Source organism: Gobius niger (genome assembly GCF_951799975.1).
Source record: "Gobius niger genome assembly, chromosome: 1".
Taxonomy (NCBI): Eukaryota; Metazoa; Chordata; class Actinopteri; order Gobiiformes; family Gobiidae; genus Gobius; species Gobius niger.
The window spans coordinates 25,184,531-25,202,869 of record NC_136852.1 but is presented as its reverse complement, the minus strand read 5'-3'; the positions used below and the strand labels follow the sequence as shown (position 1 = coordinate 25,202,869).

The 18,339-nt window shown below is 44.6% G+C and overlaps 2 protein-coding genes across 2 annotated transcripts; both read left to right on the top strand.

Moving 5' to 3' along the window:
- Window positions 1-2,092: 2,092 nt before the first annotated feature.
- On the top strand, window positions 2,093-4,975 carry LOC306964792 (eukaryotic translation initiation factor 4 gamma 1-like; the record flags this gene model as incomplete). Its single annotated transcript, XM_079558943.1, has 7 exons — window positions 2,093-2,195; window positions 2,735-2,897; window positions 3,170-3,316; window positions 3,534-3,773; window positions 3,906-4,010; window positions 4,563-4,763; window positions 4,856-4,975. Exons 2-7 carry the CDS (start codon window positions 2,763-2,765, stop codon window positions 4,973-4,975), a joined length of 948 nt encoding a protein of 315 aa, XP_079415069.1. The 5' UTR covers window positions 2,093-2,195; window positions 2,735-2,762.
- Window positions 4,976-7,719: 2,744 nt separating this feature from the next.
- On the top strand, window positions 7,720-9,120 carry LOC306964411 (tubulin alpha-1C chain-like; the record flags this gene model as incomplete). Its single annotated transcript, XM_079558404.1, has 3 exons — window positions 7,720-7,855; window positions 7,923-8,071; window positions 8,146-9,120. The coding sequence occupies exons 1-3, from the start codon at window positions 7,735-7,737 to the stop codon at window positions 9,118-9,120; spliced, it is 1,245 nt and encodes a 414-aa protein (XP_079414530.1). The 5' UTR covers window positions 7,720-7,734.
- Between the last annotated feature and the right edge of the window lie 9,219 nt (window positions 9,121-18,339).

Genomic DNA, 18,339 nt, shown 5'->3' with positions numbered 1-18,339 from the left:
AGTTTGAGTGTATTGTATTTAGGATGAGGAGAGGCAGCGGCTAGCAGAGGAGCTCATGGAGGCCAAAGACAAGGAACACAGGCGCTCAATCGGAAATATTCAGTTTATTGGTGAATTATTCAAACTAAAAATGTTGACAAAGAGCATTATGCACGACTGTATTGTGGAGCTGCTCAAAAATGAGGAGTCTCTGGAGTGTCTTTGCCGACTGCTCTCCATCATTGGGAAAGACCTGGACTCCGAGAAGGCCAAGGTAAGAAAGCACAGGGAAATAATGCAGTATCTGTTTACCTAATCAAGCCTAATTTGATCAGTCATCAGTCTGGGTTGTATTAAAACTCTCAGCCAATAGATAGAAGGATCTCCTCACCACTGTTTCATTTTCAGTCGTGCCTGTTTTTTGTTTTGTTTTTTTTGTATGCTGTATGTGGTGACAATTTGTGTCTCTCTCCAGCCTCAGATGGATCAGTATTTTAACCAAATGGACGAGATCATCAAAGAAAGGAAAACCAGCTCTAAGACACGTTTCATGTTACAAGACCTGTTGGATCTAAGACGGGTAAATAATATGCCGAAATAATGAGAATTGAATCGACTTTTCTGAATAATCAATTTGCTTTTTTGCTGTTGATTTTCTTCATTCTCAATTTCCAATTTAAGCTTTTCAGAATGATTTCCTGTTTTATTTTTCTGAAAATTCTGATCTTTCACTAATGTTTCCAGAATGATTGGGTGCCAAGGCGAGGCAACCAGGGCCTTGAAACCAATGACGACATTCACAAGGAGAGTAAGACAGGAGGCTCTGAAGGCTTGGTGGGAAGAGAAGAAAGAGAAGGGCATTGGAGACGGGGAGAACCTCACACTCCAGAACGAGGACCTCCTCCTCGGGATGAGGGCTGGAACATACCTAGACCTATCAATACTTATCGCTACAGTAAATTCACAAAGGTACCATGGAATCTTTGCTTAGAATAAGAATAATTAAAGATTGAAGAGGGAAAGACACGGTGAAACTTTGACAGATTGAACTTAGTTTAAAACCAGTTTGAACAGATGAGTGTGAAAAAGCTTCTCTGACGAGTGGCAAAGCTTCTTCAACTCAAACAACTCTCAGTCATCCATTCCCGGAGCTTACACAAACATTTTGATTCAGTGTCGCATTAATCTTTCCAAGAGATCTTGCATCGGTGATGGGAGAGTCTGACCACTAAAAGACCGTCAAAGCCTTCTCCTGCACATCCCAAGCATTTTTGTATTGTCCTCCATGTTGTAAATGTCTTTATAGTTTCAGACTCCTGTAGGCAGACTTGGAAAAGGCAAAGGCAGCAGCAGCACAAGAACTGACCCCTCAAACACTGGTAGGGCTTGTTCATAAAATTATATATTATTCTAACCTATATGATGTAATACACTGTCTAACCAAAAATAGGTCAACGCCCTAATATTTTGTTGGACTGCCTTTATCTTTGATCATTTTATTTATTTATTTATTTATTTATTTTTTATTTGTTTATTTAGTCAGGATAGTGCATGTAAACACGCCACTTCAAGTTATAGCTTTGGGTTCATTTCCATCCGTTATCCCCCACTCGCAAACACAGTCTCACTCAACCTGGCCTATTGTACATGTTTTTAGTGGTAAGGGAGAAGGCCCCATCTGGGCCGGGGATCAAACCCAGTTGCCTGTGAAGCACGAGCGCTAACTGTTGGCATTGTTTCAGTAAGTGGATACTGTGACCACTGTGCAAAGCCTTCTCCAGCACATCTCAAAGATTCTCAATGGAGTTAAGATCTGGGCTCTTTTGCTCCCTGAACCACTCTTTCACATTCTGACCCCACTGAATCCTGACATTGTCATATTGGAATATGTCGGTTCCTTTGGAGAAGAAGAAATCTATTATAATAAGGAATAACCTGGATGGTATTCCGCTAATCTCATTCTTTGGGAACGTAGTGTTGCTGAACCTCGATCCGACCAACTGCATCAACCCCAGATCAGAACATTTAGTGAAACCAAGTGGTGACTGTTGTTTTTGGTCAGGCTGTGTATTTGAAGTTAAGGCAGTCATTAACTGAATTCACTGAACTTCATATTCAGGCAGTCGTCCAGCAACAAGCACTTTGAACCGGTTCTCAGGTCTGCAGTCCTCCTCCCGAGCTTCTTTCCTGGATTCAGACAGAAGAGTACCTCAGAAGTAAGAACGTATACTTGAAATTACAATAAATTTAACATTCAGTTTGGTTTTCTGTTGTATAAGACAGGATCCATCCAGCTTTGTCAACACATTTACATTGTGGCCTTATTGGGTAATATGATGTTTGTGATCTGTGCTTCTGTGGTCCAATTCTTTGATTTTAAACTGCATAACACAACAAAATTGAATTGTATGTATGGGGATACCTTCAGTTTCTGACTTACCCCGGTACATTTACATCCATGTTTCCATCACCTTGTCCACAGAGTTGGTCAATAACAAAGCAAATGTACAAATAAGTACTGTATTTGATCAAACAATGTAGTTTCTTCTAGAAAGAAGCCAACATTTGCACCGTTTAGGCATGATTTTAATGTTTTTTAAGGTCCAAAGTTGTTATTTATAATCATAAAATTAGTTTTAAGTAATTTGTACTATTGTATAATAAATAGTAATTTCTACAGAAAATACATCAGTGCTTTAACTACAGTAAAAGTTTTATTGAGCCCCTTTAATTGTATTTTTAAATGTTTCCGAAGCATCCCGTCACAGAAGTTTCAGCAGCTGATGAAACAGGTCATAGAACTGACCATAGACACAGAGGAGAGGTTAAAGGAAGTCATAGACCTCACCTTCGAAAAGGCCGTCTCTGAACCAGACTTCTCTGTGGCTTGTGTCAACATGTGCCGCTGCCTTATGGAGGTAAGTCAGCTTGTACATGTTAAGTTCAGTTCAGATTGTGCTCTCAATTTTTTCTTTCAACTTAAAACAATGTATGTATATTCCGTATGCACCGTGTCAGAAATGTCAAGCGTTTCAAACCATTCTGTGGTATAACGTAATTGTTGGCAGCCATGTTGGCCACTGATCATGATGGGACTGAGGAACTGAGGAGCCACTTATACCCAATCCCAAAAGTGTACAACTAGGATTTTCAAGGAAATTTAAAAAAATCCATCCCTTTGTTATTTCAGCTCAAAGTCCCGGCCACAGATAAGCCTGGAACCACCTTGAATTTCATAAAGTTGCTGCTCAATCGCTGTCAGAAGGAGTTTGAGAAGAACATAGAAAACAATGAGATCTTTGAGAAGAAGCAGAAGGAACTGGAGGCTGCATCAAATGTAAGGCTTTGTCACTACGTTAAACTGGAACTACTAGACACAAGATGTATGCTGTTCGATAAGTAATTGGTGGTTGTAAATGTGTAACTTTATTTTAATCAGATTCTAAGTTCACAGCTGCCCAGATGAGCAACTGAATCTAAATGCTAAGGCTTCTTATGAGTTTTGTGCACATATTATGAGTTGGTTGGATGTACTGTATGCTTTTTTGTGGCAGGACGAGGAGAGGCAGCAGCTAACAGAGACGCTCGAGGAGGCTATAGACAAGGAACACAGGCGATCGCTCAGAAATATTCAGTTCATGGGCGAGTTGTTCAAAGGGAGTATGCTGACAGAGCCCATTATGCACGACTGTTTTGCGACGCTCATCAAAAAACCATACAATGAGGAGTCTCTGGAGTGTCTTTGTCAGCTGCTCTCCACCATTGGAAGAAACCTCGATTATGGGAAAGCCTTGGTAAGAAAACGCAGAGAAATCAAACAGTATGTGTAAACCTAGTCAAACCTAATTTGATGGGCTCTTTATCACCACTTTCAGTCAGTTTTCAGTTAAAAGTTTGTATTTTTACCAATTTGTTTCTCTCTCCAGCCTCGAATGGATTATTATTTTAACCAAATGGATGAAATCATCAAAGAGAGCAAAACCAGCTCCAGGATACGATTCATGTTACAAGACGTGTTGGACCAACGACGGGTAAATAATATACAAAAACAAAATAGTTTCCTGTAGTTCTTTAATCCTCGATTTAGCTGCTCAGTCACTCCCACACTCTAACAACAGAACCTGCTTCACTGGTACCTCTGAGCCGTCGACAAGCTACAGTATATTCGTCTATTTAGACAAGTCTTTCTCAAACTTTTTCAGACCAAAGACGACAATTTCTTTGAGGACCACCGAGCTTGCGAACCCGCCAAAATGGGGGACACACTCAGAAAATACTTAAGCAACTAGCTTTTTTTCTATTGTGTTTTTCTTCATTATCTGGTGCCAGTTTAAACATTTCTGAATTATTTCATGCGTTTTTCATTTAAATGTTGACTTGTTCAATTAAACCTTTTTGGTGACCCCACATTTCTTGATGATTATTTAGAATTAACTCTCGTAACTGACTTTTTTACCTGCAATAATTCTAATAAAAATCTGTAGACCCTTTTAGTCGAGCCCCATTTACGGATCTGTCCAACGTGGTCCGGTTCATTTTCACACATTAAGTTATTTTTTCTGATCGTGCTCCACTTTTTCCAGAACAATTGGGTGCCGAGGCGACGCAACCAGGGCCTTAAAATCACTGACCAGATTCACAAGGAGAGGAAGACGGCAGGCTCTGGGGGCTGTATGGGAGCAGGAGGAGAGTCAGGGGAGCGAGGCGGACCTCAACCTCCAGGACAAGGACCTCTACCTCGGGATGAGAGCTGGAACACTGTGCCCATCTGCAAAATCACAATGGTACAGTGGAATCTTTGTTTGTACTGAATGAACGAACGAACATGCATACATATTCGCTTCGTAACGTTCATTATGTCTACTTGTGTTACTAGAATAACTTTCAGAGTTCATTTGGTCAGACACTAGGTTTAGAGATGTCAAATCTTTACCTTTACATGTTTCAGCCGCCATCAGATGGTGAGATGTCACCATTCAGCTGTTCTCCCTTCTGAGGCGTGGCCAGGCCAACAGTCCTGACAGGCCTGTCAGACTGGCCACGCCTCCTGCCACCCGGTGGTCTAAGGGCGGCAGGGGGCGTGATTTCTGAAGAAGGGTGTTCCAGGTATGGGAATGGGGAAACGCTCCGTCTTCATGGTTGATGGTGTCGTGCCCCCTTTCCTGATCAGGAACCTAGTGTCTGACCACATGAACTCTGAATGTTACTCACGTGTACATATTTATTTGTATTATTTTATTATTTATATCTTTGTTTGTTTTTGCTAGAGTGCCAAAGAAAAAGACTCCTCCTCTGAAGAAGATGTCAGCCATCATCATCAGAGCTCGTTGGAGTTGATGAACCACCTTTCTTGTTTATTTCACCTGCCCCAAATATGATTGTTAAATGGAAAATGCGTTATTAAATATGTTTGCACTTGCCTCAGTAGCATGAATGTCTTTATAATACAACCCTGAGAAACTGAACCCAGGCTGTAGCTTCAAGCTGCCCTTATCTGAATCCATCTCCCGTTTCCCTGTCTCTCACACACTCGGCCTTTAGGGAACACCTTATCTGTGGTCTGTTCAAATACTGTGTGTGACAGGGGCATTTCTCACAGTAGGGTATTCATGAAGGTCTGTTAAACCAGTGTTTTTCAACCACTGTGCCGTGGCACACTAGTGTGCTGTGAGATATTGTCCGGTGTGCCTTGGGAAATTATCCAATCTCACCTAGTTGTTTTTTTTTTAAACAAATGCATTATTATGCACAAACAATGTACCGTTTTCGAGTGTCGATGCCGTCTAGTGATCGGCAGAGAAACCATATTATACTCTTCCATATCAGGTAGTTAATTTCTTTGAGACAAGAGAATTAGTGATGTATTGAGGCATCGTGGCTAGTGAGACTATACGGCGTTCCTAGCCAAGACACTTTGATGAGAATATTTCCTGCTGGTGTGTGCCTCGTGATTATTTAAATGAAAAAAATGTGCCTTGGCTCAACAAAGGTTGAAAAACACTGGTCTAGGGCAGTGGTTCTCAACTTGGGGGTCAGGACCCCCAAGGTGGTCGCGAAACGTATTTGTATGTAATTTGATGGATTTTACTTTAGCCATTTGTTTTTTTTCTTTGTTTTTTAAGAATTAGGCTAATGTGCCTATTTCTCATGGTGTGACCAGGGCGAGGGGTCACGAACCCCTTTAACTGTTATAATGGGGGTCGCGGCTCCAAAAGGTTGAGAACCACTGGTCTAGGGGACTGCAGATGGAAATTAGCTCCAAGAGCTTAAGTCTGGTACAAAGTATCTTTTTATATACTGATTAATGCTCCTGTACACGGTCCCTGTCAAAAAAATAAAATAAAAAATGAATAAAATTAGGAAAACCTATTGTACATGTTTTCGTTTAGTTGAACCTAAAATACCACGAGCTATGGTCAACCGAGAGGTGCTACCTTAATATGATGGATGTGAGCATAGCAACATAAGATAACCATGCAGGAATGTGGAGGAAGACCACGAATATGAACATTGATTTGACTTATTCATCAGTAGGTTACATTTGCAAATGGTTAAAAGTAAAATCATATCACATTTTGTGTAAAATATTTTCTGCATTCATTTCATTTTATTTAAAAAAAATAAAAATAAAAACTTTTATTTTTATTTTTTTTAAACACTGAAGTAGACCTACGTCTTTCTCTGATGGACTGACGTTTAACCAATCAGAGCGCTCATGTGCGCCGTATAAAAGTCCAATCTCCAGCGCTAATGGCCTCTTCCTCTCGACCGCGACAGATTTAATCTTGTGCCAAATCTACTTTCAAACATGGTAAGATTCTTACTTGTTTAATGAAGACATGATTATATGATGTTAGTTTTGATTGTAACAGATAAAAATGACCAGCGATTGTGATCAACAAAATCTGGATTCAGTTAAAAAGAGGGGGAAATAACTTTACGTAGCTAACGTTAAACCCGTTATTTTTTTTCCTTCCACGGACGTTAACTAGGTTTATGCGGAATTAATACTATATTTTAACAAACTAGTCGGGAGCAACTGAAACATTTTTTGGGTCGTTTGCTTCATGTACGGGCGCATGTTTCTGTATTTTAATGTTGATGAGTTAATTTTGCCGCTTTTTATGGCAGAGCTATGTGATTTGGGCAGCTCCAACGGCTGCCCCCACGACCCAGCAACGGTCAAGTGGGAGAAAATGGATGGATGGATGACTAACCTTATTTATAGCGTTCGGGAATGTCCACAGTTACCATGGAGATCCGCCATCTTTGCAGCTGTTAGCATACATTTCCATAGACTAACATTAGCTAAAAACAGTATTAAAAGTGGAGAAAAAAACAGTGGAACGACTCCGTTCGCTGCTGAGATACTGCTGGTAAATACATCTAACACACTGGTCTACAAGTGTTTTAATGTGAACAATAACTCCAGTATTTTAACTTTTAAAATCTCCATTAGTTTACAATGGCTGCTAATCCCATAATGCTTAGCGATTTGACGTCACATTCCCGAGCTCTATAGCATTGCTTCAGTGGCGCATCGCGAAATTAGTCAAATGTTGTGTTAGCCATGTAGCTTTGAGCAAAACATGATCATAGGGAAATAAATGTAAAAAATGTCAAGATATTAATGGTCAAATTCCTGTTTTTCAGCGCGAGTGTATCTCCGTCCACGTGGGCCAGGCGGGAGTGCAGATTGGCAATGCCTGTTGGGAACTTTTCTGCCTGGAGCATGGCATCCAACCTGATGGACAGATGCCCAGTGACAAGACTGTTGGAGGAGGAGACGACTCTTTCAGCACCTTCTTCAGTGAAACAGGAGCAGGAAAACATGTGCCCAGAGCCGTGTTTGTTGACCTGGAGCCGACTGTAATTGGTATGACACGTTTATGACAGAAGTTAAGTCTTAAAGCTGTGGTTACTATTTCACAACTACTTTTTAGATGAGGTGCGCACTGGAACCTACCGTCAGCTCTTCCACCCGGAGCAGCTCATCACTGGCAAAGAAGATGCTGCCAACAACTACGCCCGCGGCCATTACACCATTGGAAAAGAAATTATTGACATGGTGTTGGACAGGATTCGAAAACTGGTAATTGTTAAGTACTTATGTTGTGTTAAAACTCATGGCCTACTATTCATGTTTGTTTTTTCACCTGTCATTAGGCTGACCAGTGCACTGGGCTCCAGGGCTTCCTGGTTTTCCACAGCTTTGGAGGTGGGACAGGCTCTGGCTTCACCTCTCTGCTGATGGAGCGTCTTTCTGTGGACTACGGAAAGAAGTCCAAGCTGGAGTTCTCCATCTACCCTGCCCCCCAGGTGTCCACTGCTGTGGTGGAGCCCTACAACGCCATCCTGACCACCCACACCACCCTGGAGCACTCCGACTGTGCCTTCATGGTCGACAACGAGGCCATTTATGACATCTGCCGCAGAAACCTGGACATCGAGCGCCCCACTTACACCAACCTAAACCGACTGATGAGCCAGATTGTGTCCTCCATCACAGCGTCGCTTCGCTTTGATGGCGCTCTAAACGTGGATCTCACAGAGTTTCAGACCAACTTGGTGCCATATCCTCGTATCCACTTCCCTTTAGCCACCTACGCCCCCGTCATCTCGGCGGAGAAGGCTTTCCATGAGCAGTTAACAGTGGCTGAAATCACCAACGCCTGCTTCGATCCGGCCAACCAGATGGTCAAATGTGACCCTCGCCACGGGAAGTACATGGCCTGCTGCCTGCTGTACCGCGGAGATGTGGTTCCCAAAGACGTCAACTCTGCCATCGCCACCATCAAGACCAAGCGCACCATCCAGTTTGTGGACTGGTGCCCCACTGGGTTCAAGGTGGGCATCAACTACCAGCCGCCCACTGTGGTCCCAGGAGGAGACCTGGCCAAAGTGCAGAGAGCCGTGTGTATGATGAGCAACACCACGGCCATCGCAGAGGCCTGGGCTCGACTCGACCACAAGTTCGACCTGATGTACGCCAAGCGCGCCTTTGTGCACTGGTACGTGGGCGAGGGCATGGAGGAGGGAGAGTTCTCTGAGGCCAGAGAGGACATGGCTGCTTTGGAGAAGGATTACGAGGAAGTCGGCGCCGACTCGGTGGAAGGAGAGGAAGAGGGAGAGGAGTTTTAAGTTGTTCTTTAAATCAATACTGTTTCACCTCAATCAACTGTTCTATACTGACGTTCCCTCCAGTTTAAAAACAATCAACATTTCAAATTGAAACTATCTGACAGATGTGCATATTGCAACGTTTCTGGCAAATCGTCTGTCCCATTTCTTTGCTCCTCTTGTTGCCCCCAAGACCTGTCCACTGTCCCGTCCCTCCTGTTAATGCCTCTTGATTCCTGTTCGCACTGTGTTAAACCGTCCACAACAACCACCACTGTTATTGTTCCTGCTACTGTAGCTTTACTTCTGTTTGCCTTTCAGTTTCATTAAAGAATAACAATCATTTCTCTCAGTCTTTGGTTGTGCGAGAAAGCACAGAAAAACACACAGACGTTGGTACTAACTCACTACAGTCGTTAGTTGAAGTGTTTTTGTTCTGACTTTTTACCTTAACTGAAATATATATACTATAAGGTTAAAACCGAGCGCATTTTCTCCAAGTTTGGCTTTACCCAAATTCAAAAGCCTCTCGGCAGGAGCTTACAGACTACAGGCCAGTGTGACGCCTCATTTCAAAGCTAAGACCTACAAAACTAATCTTCATTTTTTGTCATGTCAAAAAAAGAAAAACACAGAAAACTTAGAATTAGGCAAATGTTCATATTTTATTCACATCCATTATTTACATCAATAGTGTCACACCGCATGTATCAGTCTTGCATCCTTTGACTAAGTACACAGTATAAAAGCCCCAATATGACGAGAACAAAGCTTGCATGTGTCCTCCTTTCTCCATTCATGTCTGTGCTCCTGTCCCGTTGCGCCCTCTGCTGTCCGGACGTCACATAGCACCTCTTCATGTTCCCTGCCCCGTCCCACAAGAGGAGCTCGGCGCTGGAGGAGCAGCAAGGTGAAACATACCCCACCCACAGAGGTTGGGACGGTACTTGCACCCATTCGGAGACATTGAAAGGTGGGTCCCCTCTTCGCAGCTTGGCTCTATGGTGATGATGGGGGTGATGAGGGGGCATTTCGGGCATGTCCTCGGTGGGTGGAGGTTTATGGAACAGTGTAGCCAGGCCTTCTCCTCTGCGTATCTGTACGGAGGCTAAGCCAGAGCGGCCCCTGTCGGAGAGAGCCAGAGATGCGCTCCATTTAGATTCGGAGCAGTCAGAGGAGGTGCAGGAAGAATGGACTTGCGTGATGGTGCACGTGGGGGGCGCAGTGTCAGGGTCCTAAAAACAAAGCAAAAATAAAAATTAATCGTCCAGTTGACTGATTGTTGCAGTGCTAATCTGCAGTGCTGTTATACCATTGTGTGCTCTCCCAATTTACCTACAAGTGCACACTGTGTGACAAGGCCTTTACTCAAAGTCACTGTTTAAAAAAACACTTGAACAGCCACCAGACCGAAGACCCGTGTATGGAAATACCTTATCCTCAAAAATCATTGTCCAAATATAGAGCTGTTTCTTGGAGCAAATGTTCAAGTTCATCATATGCATCAAGTACAAGGTACCAAAAGAAGTGAAAAGAGTTTTGCACTGGTGCTCTCTCCGCTGAACAAGAGAACTAATCTACAGATAAAAACATGAATACGATACAAACAAAGCATTCCAGGAATAAAACACAAAAACCTCAGCTCTCCTTTAGGTTAGTGTTCATGAGCCTCACTGCCTGAGGATAAAAACTCACTGAAACAAGAGTTATGAGTTATGAGGCTCCGTAGACGTCTCCCCAAAGGGAGGCCATTGTATGTTCTCTTGAACCAATTGTTTCCTAATAAATCATTGTTATTTAATGCTACAAGGAGTCACAAGTTTGTGGGCTTTACCGATTCAGTGTTGGAACAAAATATGGTCATGGGGAACAAGGTGCTGTTCAAATCCTAGTTTCTTGATACATTGCCTTTGTTTTTGAGATGTTCTATTTGGAGGCTCAAATTTCAACATTTAATGTTTCAATAAAATCATTACTAACCTCTCCTGTGGGTGTGTGGTTTTGGTTTGTTTTTGCTTTGTATGAAGCTTTCCCTACTATGGTATATTCACACAGCAGACATGTAAATCTGGCTTCACTGACTTTGTTTACGACATCGCTCTGTGAATGATTCTTATAGGTTGGATATGTTGCTCGCTTCTCAAGAGAAAAACTCTGTTATGTTTAAATCTGGCATTGACAGAACCTTTACATCATCACTTGCTGTTGTGCCGTGTGCGTCATAAACTTTGCCACCAATTTTACACTTTTTACTTTTATTATTTTTAGCAATGTGAAGCACAAAGTAAACCATCATCTTATGAAGAGGTGAAAAGGTATGAAAAGCGCTTTGTAAATAAAGTTTGATTGATTGATTGATCTTTGAATTGTATTGGAGCAAATGTAACAAGTACATTAAATAAGTACACAAATATACAACTCAAGTGCAGTTCAGACCCTGGAAAACTCAAAGTAGTGTACTTGAGTGAATATACTTGTACTGATCACCTCTGTATTAATTATTGCATGCATTACTCACAGGTGGGACTACAGTCAGGTAGATCACAGCGTAGTTGGAGTCTGGAGAGCTCAGGTCTTGTACGGAGAGAGTGAGGGTCACGGTGGCTCCAGCCCGGGCAGACGGCGAAGTCAAGAGGTCCACCTGCCCACGGAAACTGCCCCTTTCACCAACAGGAAACCTACAAATACAGGTCAAATACAGGTGACCATTCCTGACCTAACCTCAAAGGTGCATTATGCAACCTTTTATGTGGGAAAAAGTTTATTTGTGCGTATTTGACTCAGTAGTGACTCAGCAGCTGTATGAGTGGTCGGCATGGCAACTTTACTTTCTATCACAGTTTTCTCTAGGACGCTTCAGGATCATTGTAAGGTTTTCACTGATGACCAGAAAACCTACAAAACAATTGATCCCGGAGCGTTGTAGAGACCACCGGGATCGAAAGTAACGGTGCCAACCACTCACACAGCTACAATTAGAAACGTCTTTTTGTCCACATAAAAAGTTACGTAATGCACCTTTAACCAAATCCACAAAATCTATTATTTTATGCCCCAGTTTGATCTGAGCAGGGTTTAACTTGACCTTCTTAAACTGGTAGCTCAGGTGGGTGTTGATTAATGGTTCTTGGAGGGGCCCATAGGTGCACATCCAGTCCAGTCTGCCCTAGGACAGCTGTGGCTACATACTTAGCTCCCCAACTCAAGTACAGAGATAATGCATTTAATTATAAAACCACTGTGGACATCTGGAAAAGCGGTATATCAGATCCTTATTTCTATCATCATTTACATCTATTCTCTCATACCTGTGTGGGCCTCTATTTTGGAGATAGCCGCAGTCGTCATCAGCCGTTAAACTGAAGAGTCGTCCCGGGCCATGGTTCAGAAGGTCAAAAGTCACTATGGTGCTATGTCCCGGGACGAGGTGAGGAGCAGAAAAGACCTGAACAAATATAATAAATGCCACAATAATAATACATTTTTATAGCCTACCAAACATGTTGTGCTTATTCATCTATTTCTCAATATTCCAGCTCAGAAAATACAGACATAACTTCGCAGTTACTCACATTAATCCCACCTCTGTGAGCGAGTAGCTCTTTAAAGGTTAAAGGACGGGAAGAAGAAGTGATACATTTTTTATTTCTTTTGTTCGTCCCACCTGCCTGTCCTCCTCTTACCTGTATCTGAACATGAGTGGGCTGGACCATCTCACTGGACACCCTCTCCACCCTGGCTCCGCTACTGTCCCATCCTGTCAATGTGACCGAGAACGGGTCCCGGGGCACAGCCTGCACCCATCCCACCAGCTCCTCCGCAGAGAAGGCAGAGGGGTGGGAGGAGGAATTTAGCGCCACCTGCTGGAGACTCTCACCGTCCGCTCCCAAAAATGTCACGAGATTGAAGATCTCTGCGTTTGGGTTCAGACCTGTTACTGCCGGCACCAGGAAAGCCGGGACACCTAATCATAGTATCATAGTATACATTTAATCTCTTATGCCCTTATAGTCTATAGTTTTAAGTTTTTATCGTTATTTATCTGAGTTATGTGTTCTATGTTTTATGTTTCATGTTGCATGATTGAACCAAAACAAACACAACTTGAATTTGAGCTAAACACAGCTGTAATGTTTTATATTTTTATCCTTAAATGACAAAACTGCGGAGAAATGAACCCATATCAGTTTCATCAGGACATTTGGCAGCACGTTCTCCAGAGGAACTCTGACAGAGACTCAGGACTTTGTGGAGAACAGCAGCGGAGCCGAGGCCCGACTTTGCCGGGATGAAGAGAGGAGTTTACCCGCATCATATGCACTGGAACCCGGCGCGGATCCGAGTCTCGCCGCGGTCACCGGACAACCGGACGTACGGGAGACACGGAGTCTGAGACACGAGGACGTTTGAGGACAGAGATGGAAGCGGACAGGAGAGCTTATGGAGTTGGCAGTGACGCATATGGAGGAGAAGACACGAAGACATCAATGGTAAGTTGTGCTTTGGTGTCGCTGTTGTTGTGAATAAAATGGCGATAACCTATAGCCTGTGTTGCCCCCTCGGAATCACCAGGGAGAATCAGATGTCTTTTCAAAGTTTATTTTGAGCTCAAACATTACAGAAAAAAGGTAAACAAAAGGCTTAGGCCACGGCCCATTACTGCGCCACAGCTTCTGCTCTGAGGCTGTGGGCCTGTGGGCCGAGCTCTTTTAAACTAGCTTTGCAAGGTCACGTGATGAACGCGCTTCCGGTTTCAATTATAATAAAAAGGCAGTATTTAACATTAGCAAAAAGATGAATAAATACTGTTATTCACAGTGAACCATTTACCAGCAATGATAAAAAGTGCTTAACTACTTTACGTAGAAAATGGGCTGGCAACACCCTCCCCCACTAAAAAAAAATGTTAAGCCAACATTCCCTTAATCCTACTGGGGGGTCTTACTTGACTTAAACCATAAACTGTAGCAAATAAACAATTTGAACAACAGCAATACTTCAAAATAAAGTCCAGGCTAAACGAATAGTATCCGTTATCCAAGAGTCCTTTGGCACGGCGGTACACGCAGGGTTAAAAGGTCCATTTGCGTATTTGGGTAGATAGTCCATTGAAGCATTGGTGGGCCCCAGAATCTTCAGAATTGACTCAAGGAAAATACCTTTTACCCAATATTTTGGAGCAGCATAGTAAACCAACTCAACCAATTAGCATGTACTACTTAAATAATAATTAAAGTACATCAACTACTATTGCACACAAGCCACATACTTTAAAGTGCAAAGTGCTTTAACTGCTACGTAAAGTGCATGTTACTACTGCATTACGACTGGGAATAAAAAGGATATAGATCGGCCGAGGAGCTGAAGAAGCCGCCTCGGACCCTCGCTGGTTTGGACACACCGACAGGACAGGTCTGCACTTCCCGGACCGTGAGCTCACCAAGCTGGTCGTAGGTGTAGAAGCGCCTGGCCCGTCTCGTTCTGACAGGTCCTGCAGGTCCCTCCGAGGAGTCTGAGGAGGATGCTTCTCGCTCAGATGAATCTGCTTCCTGTACTGGCTCCGGCTCCGGCTCCGGCTCAGGGTCAACCTCTGGGATCAGGATCACCACTTCAGCTCTCTCCTCAGCAGTTGCAGCTCTCTGTTCCGGCTGTCTTGGAGTGGGGGCTCTCGGTTGGAACTCTCTGGCAGTTGGGTTGAGGGGCTGAAGAGTGGGTTGGGGTGGCAGGACGAGATGGTAGTCTTCATCACTAGAGCTCTCTGTACCTGCAGGCTGGATGTTGGACTTAACACTTGTCCCTCTCTCTGGTGACGGTCTGGCTCTCCTGCTTCTCCTTTTAGGGTTGAGGACAACAGGTGCAGGTTCGACAAGGTAAGAGTAAGTTTCTGTGCAGCACACGTCGTCTCCCTACAGCGTTCAGAGGCTCAACCACATAGACAGGGCTTCCAGGGCCTTTGCTCTCCCTCACCACATGGACAGTGTCCTCCCAGCAACTGCGGAGCTTCCCCGGACCACCTCGAGGCGTGAGATTTCTCACCAATACATGGTCACCGGGCTTCAGCGTGGAGCTCCAGGCGCGCTGATTGTAATAATCATCACCTCTTTGTAGATTTTTTTCATGTTGTTCAAGGCAATGGCATATGCTTCCTGCATTGCCTCTCTCCACTTCTCTGCATAGCCAGCAGGGGTCTGTTTCTCTGCATCACCGAGCTTCTTGGGAAACAAGAGGTCAACTGGGAGGGTTGGTTCACGTCCAAAGAGCAAGAAGAAAGGAGAGTAACCTGTTGCCTCGTGGATGGTGGAGTTGTAGGCATGAACTACTTTGTTGAGGTGTTCCTTCCATCTAGCCTTTTGTGTCTCCTCCAGCGTCCGCAGCAAACTCAACAGAGTCCTGTTAAAACGTTCAGCAGGATTAGCTTGGGGGTGGTAAGGTGTAGTGCGAGAGTGTTGAATACCACCATATTCCTGGAGCTTCCGAAACAGCTGGTTCTCAAACTCTCTTCCTTGGTCGTGGTGGATCCTGGATGGAAACCCAAAGCGTGGGATAAATTCGTCAAACAGGTTTCTGGCAGCAGTTTTCCCAGCCTTGTCTTTGGTTGCGTAGGCCTGAGCGTATTTAGTGAAATGGTCCACTAAAACCAGGATATACTCTTCACCTCCGTTGCTTTTCTCCAGATGTAAAAAGTCTATTGAGACCATCTCGAATGGTGCAGAAGTTTCAATGCTTTGAAGTGGTGTCCTTGTGACTCTGTTGGGCCTTTTGTTTTTGATGCAGCTGCAGACACGTGTAACGTAGTGCTCCATCTCCTGCCTCATTTTTGGCCAAAAGAAGCGCTCTCGGGCCAGGGCCACCATCCGGTCAGCACCTAAGTGTCCCATCTCCTCATGGAGGTACTTGTACACCAGGGGTTTCAAGGACTCTGGTACCACCAGTTGCAGCCTGTTGTTGGTCTTCCTCCACAGGAGTCCATCTTCACCCAGCTGCAGCTTTGGCCATTCCCTTAGGAGAACTCTGACTTGCTCACTCTCGGCAGCTTTGTCTCTGTACTTCAGGTATGTGTTTTCTCTTTTCAGGTTGGAGACCCTCTGGATGGCTGGATCTGCATTCTGCTGGGCCTGGATGTCTTGGATGGAGAAGGGCTGAAGGGGTGGTACAGCATTGCCATCTGGTGGTAGGACATCCACATTGCAGGTGACAGCAGAAATCCAGTTGATCTCACCTGTTTGGCTGCTTTTGACTGCTTTACAGATGCTGTCCATGACCTCCGGCTCACACTCTTCCGTGCACTCCTGCATGATGGTTTTGATGGGCTTAGGTCTGCGAGAGAGAAAGTCAGCATCTGTGTTAGCTGTTCCAGGTCTGTACTTGAGTGTGAATCTATAGTCTGCCAGCTCTGCAACCCAGCAGTGACCGGTGGCGCTGAGTTTTGCCGACTTGGTAACGTACGTGAGTGGGTTATTGTCACTGTAGACTGAAGTGTGGCGCGTGGAACAGGTAGTCACGGAAACACTCTGTGATGGCCCATTTCAGTGCGAGGAATTCCAGTTTACCCGAGTGCAGCTTGTAGTTCTTCTCTGCAGGCGTCAGGGTTCTGGACCCGTAGCCAATCACTCTCAGTGCGCCATCTTGTCGCTGGTACAGCACAGCACCGAGTCCTTGCTCTGAGGCGTCAACATGGAGAATGAAAGGCTGCTCGGGGTCTGGATATGCCAAAACAGGTGGATTTGTAAGTTGGAGAGGAGGGTGGGAGCTGAGCATTTGCATGTTTTGTCCCCTTTTTGTGGCAGTGTTTTGGCTCACCTTTGGGTTTTGCCAGCAGCTCATACAGTGGCTTTGCAGTCCTGGAGAAGTCCTGGATGTAAGCTCTGTAGTAGCTCAGGAATCCCAGGAGCTTCCTCACCTCTCTCACTGTAGCTGGGGTCTGGTGTGTGAGCGCCTTTACCGCCTCCACCTCCCTCGGATCCATCCTGTATCCTTCTGCAGAGATCACACGACCAACATATGTTACTTGTGGCTTAAAGAACTCACATTTTTCGGCTCTCAGCTTCATCCCACAGGCTTTCTGTCGCCGCAGGACTTGTCTGACGTTTTCCACATGTTGGTCAAATGTGCGGCTGAAAACAAGGACATCATCCAGATAGGGCACACAGACTTCATCCCTCAGATCTCCCAGGCATCCTTCCATGTGGCGTTGAAAAGCAGCCGGGGCATTTGAGAGACCAAATGGGATCCTGGTCCACTCATAGAGTCCCCATGGTGTAATAAAGGCTGTGTAAGGCCTGCTCTTCTCGCTCATGAAGCCTTGGTGGTATGCCTTGCCCTGGTCCAGAACGGTGAACCAAGAGTTTCCACCCAAGTTTTCCAGGATTTCTTGGATCCTGGGGATGGGATGACGGTCTGGCAAGGTCTTCTCATTCAGCAGCCTGTAATCAATGCATAGCCGGAGAGTGCCGTCCATTTTCCTGACGCAAACTACCGGTGAAGAGTAAGAGGAATAGGACTTTTGAACCCAACCTCTACTTAACAAATCCTGAATGTGAGCCTTAACTTCCTGATACAGGTGTCGGGGTATGGCATTGTATGTTCTCTGGACAGCAACAGAGTCTTTCAAATTAATGTCCATTTGCAAACCCGTAATACAACCAGCATCCCACTCATCTCTGGCAAACACGTCACCCTCCTCCGTCAGCATCTGACGAACTCTGTGCTGCTGCTCTGCCGAGAGGTGACTCAGATCTACAGGCGGGACCGAGGGCTCCCTCTGTGGTGCTTGACTGGGCTGCTCCGGCGAGGATGTGGCACTGCCCTTTGGTGACTTGGGCTCTAGTGGATAAACAGCATCAACACTATGTAACCAGCCAAGCGTTGTGCGGCCACAAAGTGTAATATCACAGTCTGTTGTGTTTTCAACAGTTACCTTAATCCTTGTGTTCTCTTGATGTTGAATGAGCTGTTCTCTTACTTTGAGTCCTGTGGGCCACGGTGTCTCTGGATTAGGCTCCAACACGACGTGAGTTCCACATAGCAAACCTTGCATTGCACTTGGATGGCGTTCCTCTTTGGGACAGTAACTGGCATTCTTCCCAGACGAGCAATGTGGGGGTTGTTTTCAGGTGGCGGCTTCTGTAAAACAGTTAGAACAGCCCTCGCAGTTTCCTGACCCACATCAAGTGCTGAACAAAATTTCCTTATCATGTGACCAGAAGGATAACAGCTTCCAGGACCCTCATTTGTCAAAGC